Here is a 12,008-nt window from a genome sequence, read left to right on the forward strand (position 1 = left end):
GGGGATGATGATTAAGAATCGCTTAAATAGATGATCACTAACAAATTTTTTTTTAAACCATTATTGATAAAAAATTCTTGTAAAATATGCGAAACTCCATGAGTACATCTCCAAACATTTTCAAGTTTCATCTCCATCTCATTCCAATCACAGAAATTATTTAAAAAAATCCATCTTCATGTCATTCTGTGAGTCTGTTATATTTCATATTTATTCAGAAATACCCAGGGAAAGAAGTATAGCAAATGATGATATCTGATGCTGTAACTTCTGTGTAATGTCTCCTTTTACAGTTGTTTGTGTAAAATTATATGCTGCTTTTAGTTAACAATTGATGGAAAAAAGCCAAAATGAGAATGTATTTAAATCTTTAAATTGTATTGATCTCTTTGCTTAGAAATCACACCATGATATTATAAAGAAAATAATGGAGGTAAAATTTACTTTTTTTTTTGAACTTGTTTTGTGGCTCTCAAAATTGTTTAGAGCATATTTCATTATTTTGTATTTCTTTTTGTTAGGTGTGCAAAATTATTTTCCCCTTAATTGAGTTTTCATGATCCAAACTCTTGTGTATAAGTTCATCTGATTTCACATACACAGTTGTTACAGATCAGGGACTGGCCGTTAATGATGTTAGTTTTTTTCAACATTTTTGTCCATTTTATTACAAATGGTTGTGTTTTACCTCTCCCCCCCCCCCCACCCTTGTCTCATGTCACTTTTTTTAGATACATATTCTCATAAAAACTGGTGTTAGCTCTTGTAGCCCCTCCTTCCCTCTTGTCACCAAATGTCACAACTTCACAAAACCCTCTCCCCCCCCCCCCCCCCTCAAAGCTTGTCATCATTTTCAACAACCCCTTATGCAATCCTTGCAAAGACTGTAACAATGTTTAGGAATATTTCATTTTTTCAAAAATTGTGCTTGACATTATTCTGATTCTTTTAGTGGATGGAAACTACATTTTCTATTCCTCCCCCTGCTTCTAATTTATGCTACTGCTCAGAAACAGACAGTTTGCTCATTTTCTTTTATCACAACTGTTTTTGCAATTACCAGTTTTATATTTTGATTTTAGCTTACATAAATAAAATGACAAAAAAAAAAAAAAAGCTTAAGATAAATGTTTTACTTGAAAAAAACTACATAATGATAAACCCTGGTAAAAACTAAACAAAGTATTTACTATGACTGTTTTATGCTTATTTCTTATATTTCAATAAATTGATTTTCAATAAAGGGTTCATTAATTTAATAATTGTTTTGAGAGTGTTCTTTGATTTTAAAGCATGCCCTTAATTATGTTGTAATAGAAGATTTTGTCTGCTTTTTGTTGGGTATATTATTTATTCTAATGGCTATTGGTCCTAAATAAATAAATTTTTTAATAACAGCATTAATTTTAAGAAATTTAAGTCACTTTAAAAGAAATGGTTAAAACTGTAAAAAATAGTTCCAGCTTAAAATAGATGGGGGTTTAGAATAGCTAAATTATATTTATGTGCATCGATAATGTTCTGCTGTAATTAGCAAAAGGATAATTGTAAAATTTTACAAGTTCTGAATCTTTAAAAACTTTTGTATCATCTAATTTTTTCTACTAATTCTTTAAACGTAATTAGAGTTAAGATTTATAAAAATTCAATTTTTCTCAAATATTGCATTAGTGACAGAAAAAAAAATTGTGTTGTATATCTATGAAGTATATACTAGGACCAGCCTAGCTGAGCGCAGAGCCTGTTGCTGGTCGTCACGTTTGTATTTCTATATTATCCCTGCTATAATTAACATATGAAAGGCAGTTCTCCCATCTTAGCTTCACTAAGTGATGCAAATCTTTGTAAGGCAGCAGGGCCGGATTTAGGGGAGGGCAGGCGGGGCTACTGCCCCGGGGCCTCCACAACAAAGGGGCCCCCACGGTAAAATTTTTGCAAAATGTCCTAACTTTCACGGGTCGAAAATGTCGGATATATACATATATATCAAAATATTCGAATATATATATATCAAAGTATCGGATATTTTCGAAAATATGATGATCTTTTCAAACCCTGATTAGGGGCCTCCACACCTTCGTTGCCCCGGGGCCTCCACACTTCCAAATCCGGCCCTGTAAGGCAGTGATAGTGATTACGTGGCATGTATGTCAAACTTGGCATGTCAAAAGGCTTTCCAGATATTCCAAAAAATTTTAAACATCATTCAATAAAAAAATAAACAGATTAATTAATTGGTAGGATTTTTTTCTATGTCACAAAATGATGTTATGTCTGTTCCTGGTACTTTCAAAGGCTTGTAACTGATTGGCATAGAAGGAACTCTTACAATTCACGTCATACTAATCAGATATTAGACACTTGGTTTAATATGAAGCAAATATCTTGCAGCAAATCGTAAGACCAGTTAAGTTATTATTGAAATTTATAAAACTTTCTTTTGTGTTGAAGAACTAGTGTGCTTTATCTCTGTTTGGATCATGTGTCACAAATAATGAAATAGTAATATGTATGCACAAAAAGAATAAGTATCAGTATTACTATGTTTATTTTTGGTGCAAAAAACTAAAAACATTTAAAAGCTATGTTTCATACAAAAAACAATAAAAAATTTAACATATATCTAGGGTTACAAGAAACCCACTTTTTTATGCAAAATAAAAGAAAAAAAGAGCTTATAGGTTATTAGACTTGTGACAGAAGCCATCTGAAAAAAGGGTTTCCTAGGAACCCCGAAAAACTTTGATGAAATCCAATTTCATCTTTGGTTTAAGCATAAAGATTTTTAATTTTAACTAATTTAAAACTATTTTATGCATCCACAAACACCAATATACTAAACCGAACTTAAATTTAAAGCCAAATGTAATTTTAATCTCAATTGGATTTTGCTCAAGCAAGACAATCACTTTTTCATTTCTATTTAGCCACAACAAACTTACTTAAACATATATCCTTTTTTGTTAGACGTGTACTTTACAGATTTTTAAGTAATAATAATGGAGTTTGCATCATTTGTGAAGTCTACAAAAATTTGTAAATTATAAATCATTTTTTAATTGTTCCAGGAAATGATCAGACTCAACTGTGTCTTTATTATTGCTCTGAATGCACTTATTCCTCACCGCATAAAGCAAATTATTTGGTTCACAGACGAACTCACACGGGTGAACGTCCTTATTCTTGTAACATATGCCCAAAAAGCTTCAAGCAATTGGGTCACCTCACACAGCACTTGGCTTCTCACAACAATGACCGCCGCTTCGTATGTGAAATTTGCAACAAGAACTTCACACGCAAGGACAATTTACTGAACCATCTACTTGTTCGCCATAACAGGAGAACTTTTAAGGATCTTTCCCAATTTTCATAACAAAAGAAAAAAAGTGTCTTTACGTATTGTATAATTTTGATGTCAAGCTTTGCAGTTTTTTTCTATCATGTAGTTTGCATATGAAGTAGTGAGATAATTATTTTCTTGGTTTCATTTAAAATAAAACATATTGTTATCATGCAATATATTTTGTGCCAAATGATAGTGTTTTTAAATTAAGTTTTGTAGTATCGTATTCTGGTGCGACTTCACTTCATATAATTTAAGGAGATGAACCCATAACAGGGGAGGTGAAAAAGTAAGATGTAACAGGGGGCGTGAGGTCTCAGAGACCACTTTATTAAAAAAAAAAATTTAAATCATGTAATTAAGATATATTCCTGTAATTTCCCTTAAATGTTCTTTGAACTTTTATTAGCACTTTGAAAAAATATTTTTGAATTTTGAATCGAAATATACCTTTTCCGAGCAAATTTTGCTGTAGTCTTATGATTTTTCGAGAAAATCATATGCTGCAGTAAATAACTAACTACTCATAATAAAAATGAATCTATTATTTATTAATGATTCAGGGATGTGCCAGCTGCGCCAAACTGTCAATTTCCGATCCTGCGCCAAACTGCTCCAAAAGACCGCCAAATGAACTTTTCTGCGCCAATATCAGACAAACTTGCTCCAAAACTGCAATTTTGCATTTAATGTTGCAGTTCCTTTGGTATATTTGGCAGTTTTGGCAGAATATCATCAAGTTGATGCATTTGGAGCTTGTTTTTTTTTTTGGCTTAGTCCCGATTTTTTGCGCATTTCAAAATCCGATTGCATCCACTTTTGAAAAACTCTATCGTTTTAATTTTTTGTGTGATTCTGTTCCTTTGACTAGAAAAATTTTGCACTGATAATTATTTTCAGCCTTTGTTATCTTTTGTTTTCAGTATATGAGGATTTGTAAATTCGTCTTCTTGCCACGCCCACTCGAAAATGTCAATCCAGTTGTATCCAAATTGATTTTAGCAAATGCCATCTGTAAAAATTAATATTGTTCACCAGTTTTTAATCTTGGGTTTTTTAAGATTTTAGGACAGAAAATTGATCTCTAGTTTTGGTTGGAGACACTTAAGATAGCAAAAATCTGGAAATTCTAATGCTCTGCTAATGAATGTGCAGACATTTGAAGTTTCTCAGATTCAGGCATTTTTTCCATATTCCTTGTCTGTCTTAAAATTTTTATTGATTTATTTTTTTCTTTTTTCATATTTTTTTCACGTGTATTTAAAAATTCTGGGACATCATTTCTCAAAATGATTTTTTTTTCATTGTAATTTCATTATTAATTTTGTGATTAAATATCAAACAGATAAAAATAAAAGGTTTTAATGTTGCCTTTGCTTGATCTTCAGATTTGTTAATAAAGTAGTTCAATATACAAACAAATATTCCAAAAAAAAAATAATAATAATAATAATAATGAGGTCAAATGTATGTGAATAACTTATATAAATATACAAAAAAAAGTAATAATAAATAAATAAAAAGGAATCTAATAGTTCTTTAAAACTCACTTGTAACTTGTTGAGGCAAAGTTTTTAAATTCAACCATCCCTTTGTGCTTTTTTTAAAAGCCTTTTTAAATATGTTACATAAAAGCATCCTTCCAGAATTTCTTTGAAACCTTACTTTTATTTACTATAAAGAGATCATGTCACATGTGTTTCTGTGTATGAAATATAAATAGTTGCTCTAAATTGATGCAAAATTTAAATTTTTGCTGCTGCAAGCTGCTCCAAATTTGCAATTTTACTGCTCCAAATTCACCATTTTACTGTTCCAAGCTGCTCCAAACTCACCATTTTCCTGCTCCCAAGATTACTCCAAAAGCGAGTTTTGGTCATCACATCCCTGATATTATATAATGTGTGTGTGTGTAGTAGTTCCTTACTTCAAAACATACTTTTTGTCGCTCCAATTACACTATTTTCGTGCTCCAAGTTTCTACAAAACAAACTTTTTGGTGAGCCAAACAGCACCTAGTCCACTATTTTCCTGAGCCAAACTGCTCCAAAGGTGGGTTTCAACTGGCACATCCTTGATGATTTTATTTTAGTTCTTTAATATAAACAGAATATTTTAGTACCAGAAAATTGATTATATCATGTTACGGGATAATTTTGACAGGCTATTGGTTTTCCGCATCGTATTTCAAGGAATAATTCGCCCTTCATTGTCCCTAGAACATCATTGCGTAATGTTTGTGAACAATTCAAACAAATCTCTACCTCATCTAGAATATTTTGCATCCCTTCCGCATAAGGCAGATAAGATAAATTAACCTATATTCGCTGCTCTAGCATTTATTTAAGAGCCATATCTACTCCTGCCAAAAATTGTAACAATGAAGGGGAGGTGCGTCTTACAGACTACTTCTAAAGAATGCAATGAAATATAAACCAGATGCACTTGACTTAAGGTACTGATAAGCAAGGGGGGTGTTCAAGGTCAGAAAATAAAAAAACTATTGAGAAAAACCATTCAATCGGACTGAAAATGAAATAGGGGTGATCATATGAACTTTTGAACCCTTCTGTAAGATCGCACCTCCCCCTTAAGGGTTAAAATCAATGATAAAGGAGAAAGGAAGACCCTCCTTGGAAAGAATGGAATCCTCCTTGAAATTATTCCTAGGAGAAATCATCTCGATTTCTCCTTGGAAATCTAAAATTTACCTGTAGTAGGATTTTTTGAAACATTTATTGCAGCTATGATATTAGTAATGAACTTTTATTAATGTTTAAAAAGTATTGATATCAACAGAAATGCCATTTTGACAGCACTAATTGCTTCAACAGAGCATTATTTTTAATTACAGATCTAAGTATTAATCAAAATTCAATTGTAATTATAACTCATTGTTGTCTTTATAATTGTTGTCTTTAAATTTTACTTGTGATTCAAAAAATGTTTGTTAAAAAGTCAATAGAAATTACTTGCACTATGCATTAATGCATTGCATTTTTATTACAAATTATAAAACACCTTAGATAATAGTTTATTTATTTATTTTATTTTATTTTTTTTTTTCATTTTTATACACAATATTTAATTGCTCTGCGAAATTGCAAAAGGCTTTTCTACATCATGACAAATGCTCCTCGAATTTTTACGCTAAGATTGGCAAGCCTGTACTTAATGCATGATGTACAAGGAGATTGTTGATTTTTTTTTTTTTTTTTTAATGTTTTATTTGAGAAATATGAAGTTGAATGGAAAAGTAAAAACTTAATTTTTATTTATTTCTCCTTTTCTTTTCAGAAAACAGAAGTCTTGGAATGATAAGCACATATAATTGCTCCAGTTGCTCATACACAGCTTTATTCAAGTCTGAATTTATAAAGCATGCTCGTATTCATACTGGTGAACGACCTTATAGTTGTAATTTTTGCCCTAAGAGTTTCAAACAGGGAAGTCACCTAAAGCAGCATTTAGCCACGCACTATAATGAGCGTCGCTATTCATGCAACATTTGCAATAAGGGCTTTAATCGCAAAGAGTCCTTACAATATCATGTTCTTGCTCACAAGAAAAGCTTCAGATTGAAGAGTTAAACTGTCTTTCATTGTAATTTTGTTTATTTTCCAAAACAGGATGTTCCCAACAGTATAATGTACTCATAAAATAAAGAAATTTATGGTTTTCTATTCAATCTTGGTAGGGGCCCCATAGCATTTCCTCTTGAGAGCATTTGCTCTTGACAGCCATTCTTGCCTTAAGTACTGTAAATGCCCAATGGGGCTGTTTCCATCAGTCAAAATTACTACTTTTAGGCACTAAAGTTTATTGAATGAGCCAAAAAAAAAAAAAAAAAAATGGATTGAGGAGAATCTTTTATTTTCAAAATGTATAGTTAAATTAATATTTTTAAATGTCCAATTTTTCTAATAAGGCGTGGTCTTTGTGACGTCACAAGTGATGAACTTTGGCACACACTTCACTGGCATACTGAATGGCACTGGCATCTTACTGTCTACTGCGTTTCCAGGTTATGATTTCAGAAGCAAATTAAATATTGCTCTAATGGCATCAGTGAATGGCATTTCGTCGCTTGTGATGTCATGTGCAGAAGCGTACAAAGAAATTGAATCTGCACACCGATTTAAATATGTTTTTAAAAATATATAACTTTGTCAAATTATTTTAAAAATGGTCAAATCCAATGTTTTTTAGCATGCTCTTTCAAAAAAAAAAAAAGTACTTTTAAAACTGTGGAAACAACCCTATTATTGGTGAACTATTTTTAATGTTGGTTTTATTTATGAAAAATGCTCAACTGATACCTTTTTTTTATTCATGTATTTTATGTCCTGCTGCTAATCTTATATCTTTAAACGAGCAATTCTTGTGGGTATGTATATATATTTATATTTCATATCTCGAAAACGGCTCTAACGATTTGGATAAAATTTTGTATTTAATTGTAGTTTTGCATTCTAAGTTCATCTACATCAGTGTTTTTTCTGTGAAAACGCGATTTTTTACAAAAAAGTTTTTTAATATAAAGTCTAATTAAGTTAAGCCTTGAAGTAAACTGAATTGACGCATCAGGCAGACGATTTGCAACCCTAACAATGCAAATTTGTCTCTTCTCGCTTTAAAATTTTAAACTTGCTTAGGGTTGCCAGATTTTGGTGATAGTGGCCAATTTGGCTAATTTCAAACACACTTGGCTGAAAACAAACTCAAAAGCATTATGTAAGTCAATGTAAGGCTTTTTTCTTTTTTAAGTGAAACTATTGCTTGACCGTCCTATTTTATTTTATTTATTTATTTTCTATTTACACTTCAAATAGTTTAACATGTTTTAAATCATGCATCTAAATTTTATTTCGAAGAAACGTATGTCTTGAGACCAGTGGTTGGAAAAACTACATTTTTTTCGTAGCGAACTACAACTACAACTACTTTGTTACAAATGTAGTTAACTACAACTACAACTACTTTGTTCAAAATGTAGCAACTACAAACTACTTTTGAAATGTAGTCGCTACTTCGCTACTTTTCAAAAAATAAGTAAATAAACAGCATACATACACATTAGGGTGCCCCACAAAAAACGTAAGTCGATTTTTCAAGCCGCATACCCTCTTATATTTTTCCTTTTATGTCAAAACAATTGTGCAAAAACATTTCATAATTTGAACAACGGCATCCAGTACCGAATTGATCTGAAAGTGTAAACCAGCACTTGTATGCTAAACCAAATTTAAAAAAAAAAAAAAAAAATTAGAAACTCGAAATTTCTGTTGGTAAAACGTTGCCCCCGTATACCCCACATATACCACAAAAACATTTATTCAGATTAAAAAACATTTAGATATTTGTGGTCAAGTAAAATAAAGGCACTTCGCCTAAATTTTATAATTTTGTTCAAAAAACTGATTTTTTTTAAATTACATATCAATTTAAATAAATAATGAAGCATTGTGCCTTTGCAAGTGAATAATAAAAAAATGATATATTTAAAATGAAAAAACAATAACTTAAGATTTAAAAAATCTACATTTTGAGTTCCGTGTGGGAGACTTAAATATTGCAAAACAGCAAAAATTCCTATTTAACGCTTGTTATCGACTCTATTGTTTATATTTTCTGTAATGCATGTGGGATATAGGGGCGCGATTTTTATCAACAGAAATTTCGAGATTCTAAATTTTTTTTTTGGCCTAGCAATGCAAGTGCTGGTTCGCACTTCCAGATGGTTGCCGTTGTTCAAATTATATGAAACTTTTTTTTACAATTGTTTTGACGTAAAAGGAAAAAATGCAACAGGGACTTGAGAAATCAACTTTCGATTATTTTGGACACCCTAATACACACATACAACGTAAGAGCGATTGAACGGAAATAGGTTTAGATTTATAAGTTAGCTCATCTGAACATGGAATATTGCTAAGAATTATCTATTAGTTCTTTTCAAAAATGTCTGTTATTTATGTAACACTGTTAATGCTTGTATTTATTTTAAGCCGGTCAGAGCAGTGCAATATCGTAGTTTCCAACAACATTTGAAGTAGCTTCCATGTTTGGTAAATACTGTAAAAGCACTTATTTTCAAGAGACTGATTTTCGCGTACCCGTTGTAATTACGAAAATTTTAGCCTCAAGAGATATTTTTGTTTTTCAAATTTTGGTCTGTTCATACAAAATTAACAAAATTTTTAGTTCGCGAAATCATCGATATCTTCATTTTCTTTTTATATTAAAAAAAGTAAGGTCAAAGAAATTGTGAAAGGAAGTTTGTGGTGGGTCTGCGTTTAGGAGACCCCACAACACCTACAGCCTTGAAATTTTATACAAAATTACTTCGAGGCCCAGCGGTTTGCGCCTGAGGTTTTGTTTTTTGAATTTTGAATTAGTTTTTTTGTCATTCACTTTTTTAGCTCAAATTTCGCGTCGCAAATTGCCTATTAAAGGGTGGGGGGAATTACTTGCACGCATTAATATATATTGTTGGAAATAATGCATTATAACATTATTAATACAACATTAATAATATCGTTGGAAAGGGTGGAATTTTCCGCTTTGTACGCAATTTGTTTCAATGCTCTAACTTAATTACGGCGGGAGTTATTTGAATTTTTAGCTAGATTTTTTTTAGCCTTAGCTTAAATTTAGGCACTATTTCTTCATTAAATCTATCAGCAAAAATTGAAGGAATTGTCCCAGAGTTTCCTTTTTCTCGCCACTTGAAAGCGCGGCTTTTTTTTACTACAGAGCTAACTCGACCTATGGTCGGAAAACTAAGCTTCTATCTCCAAAGGAAAAAAAAAGTTACAAGCCGTTTTAATCAAGTTCGAAAAATCTCAACTCGATTCAAATTATTGTTTATTTGGCATTGCCATAGTTACGTCTTTTAGATTCGTTTGTCTCTGTTTTCTTATTCACAAATTTTAAGGGTTTCGATTTTTAAAGGAAAATCTTCGGCTCAACTCAATTCAAGCTCCGAGCTAAAAAGCAAAATATATTCCTAGAGACCACGAATTTGAAAGCGACTATTCAAACGTACAAAACTGCAGTTTTGCAATGCTCAGGAGCCCCTTAGCATTTACAGCTCTGCAAGTTTGTATAAGTTATTTTGAAACCCGGGGAAGAAGTGCTTTTTGTTCTAAAGGGAGCTCATATAATGCGTTCTTAATTTGTTTCTACTTAATTGACGATTTAAATCTTTGCGAATCAAATAAGGTTGCAATCTTGGGGGGGGGGGTAAGCGTCAACGAGCAGAGGAAAAAGCCCCCTAGTCGTTAAAATAAATGCTTTTACAGTATTGGAACAACAATCTCTTTGAAATCTAAAACGTTCATCCACGGGACATTCTCGGCAGCCAGAAAAAACAAAAGAGTCACTAAATTGGGGGTTTTCGTAAATTCATTACTCTTCTTTTTCAGTCAAACTCTATTCGAAAAAAATATGGGCAAAATATGAAAATTACGACGGCAAACAAACTAATGGTGCCAACAGATAGAACGTATGGCGTCAAAATGATATGCTTGAGGTGAGCTCGTTTCTTATGAGTCTTATTTCTCTTTGCATCCATTGTACTTGTGTAAAATTCTCTTGAACCTTGCTTTTTTTTTTAAACGTTTATTTAAAAGTAGTTTCCATAAATCGCTACAAACTACTTTTTTTTGTATCGAACTACTCGCTACACTATTTTTTTTAAAAAGTAGTGCGCTACACTACAAACTACTAAAAAATGTAGCTACTACAGTAGCGTCGCTACTTGTAGCGCGCTACTTCCAACCACTGCTTGAGACTGTTTATGTTTTGTTAAGACAGTTGTTATCATTTGTTGCAATGGTTTGTGGATCATCAGTTTTGATGGATATCATGCTGTATGTAGCATTTTCTGGTGTTAAGTGACCAACTACACTAAAAGTACTTATTCAAAAAGAAAATCTCGATTGGAATAAAATAGTGAAACACATCAAAGTATGAAAGAAAGTATTCAGTTAAAAACCGATTTCACCATAGCAAAACTGGCTCCAAGGTCAAAATATTTTAATTACTGACAAGAAAATTGTATAGTGGAAACAAATGTAAGAGATAGTTTAAAGCAAAATGTTGATTTAATTACATTCAGAATCTTCTTTGTTTGGTACTTTAGTGTTATAAGAAGGTCAAGTGCTTAATATTTCGTTGACATGAAGCTTTTCAAGTATATTTGGAAAAGTATTGAACCTTAAAAAAACACGAGTTGACAAAAAATAACTGTTTTAAAGCCGAGCGAGGCTTGGTCGCCCAGGTACTATTTCCTAATACAGGATATTGTAAAGGGTAAAAATGCTTTCCTTTTTTGCAATTCAACAAAGTGAATTAAGAAGGTGATTTTTTTTCTTTTTACTTGCCGTGCCAATCAAATGCAATATCAAAGTGATCTTAAGATATTTTTATTTAATTGACGTATTTGAATAATTTTGTGTGCTTTTTTTTTTGGATGTTTTTCTGGCTGTTATGTAATTTTATCATTTTATACTGAGCTGGTTTCATGCCACTGATTTGTTTATAAATTTTGTTATGTCACAAAATTATCTTCATCATTTTCCAAGAAATTAATGCTTAAATGTTAGATTTGTTTAACTTCAGGCATATCCATAGAAATTTAGGCTGTGGATAGTGGTCTGTG

General features: G+C 31.6%; 1 protein-coding gene across 1 annotated transcript in view; it reads left to right on the forward strand.

Annotated features, from left to right (window-relative positions):
- The window catches only part of LOC129219861 (zinc finger protein 530-like), a 29,682-nt gene that overhangs the window by 12,031 nt on the left and 5,643 nt on the right, over positions 1–12,008 (forward strand). Inside the window, exons 3-4 of the mRNA XM_054854173.1 lie at positions 953–1,019; positions 3,069–3,265. Coding sequence (XP_054710148.1) covers positions 953–1,019; positions 3,069–3,265 — 264 coding nt within the window. The remainder of the gene's footprint in view (positions 1–952; positions 1,020–3,068; positions 3,266–12,008) is intronic.

Source organism: Uloborus diversus, chromosome 4 (assembly GCF_026930045.1).
Source record: "Uloborus diversus isolate 005 chromosome 4, Udiv.v.3.1, whole genome shotgun sequence".
Lineage (NCBI taxonomy): Eukaryota > Metazoa > Arthropoda > Arachnida > Araneae > Uloboridae > Uloborus > Uloborus diversus.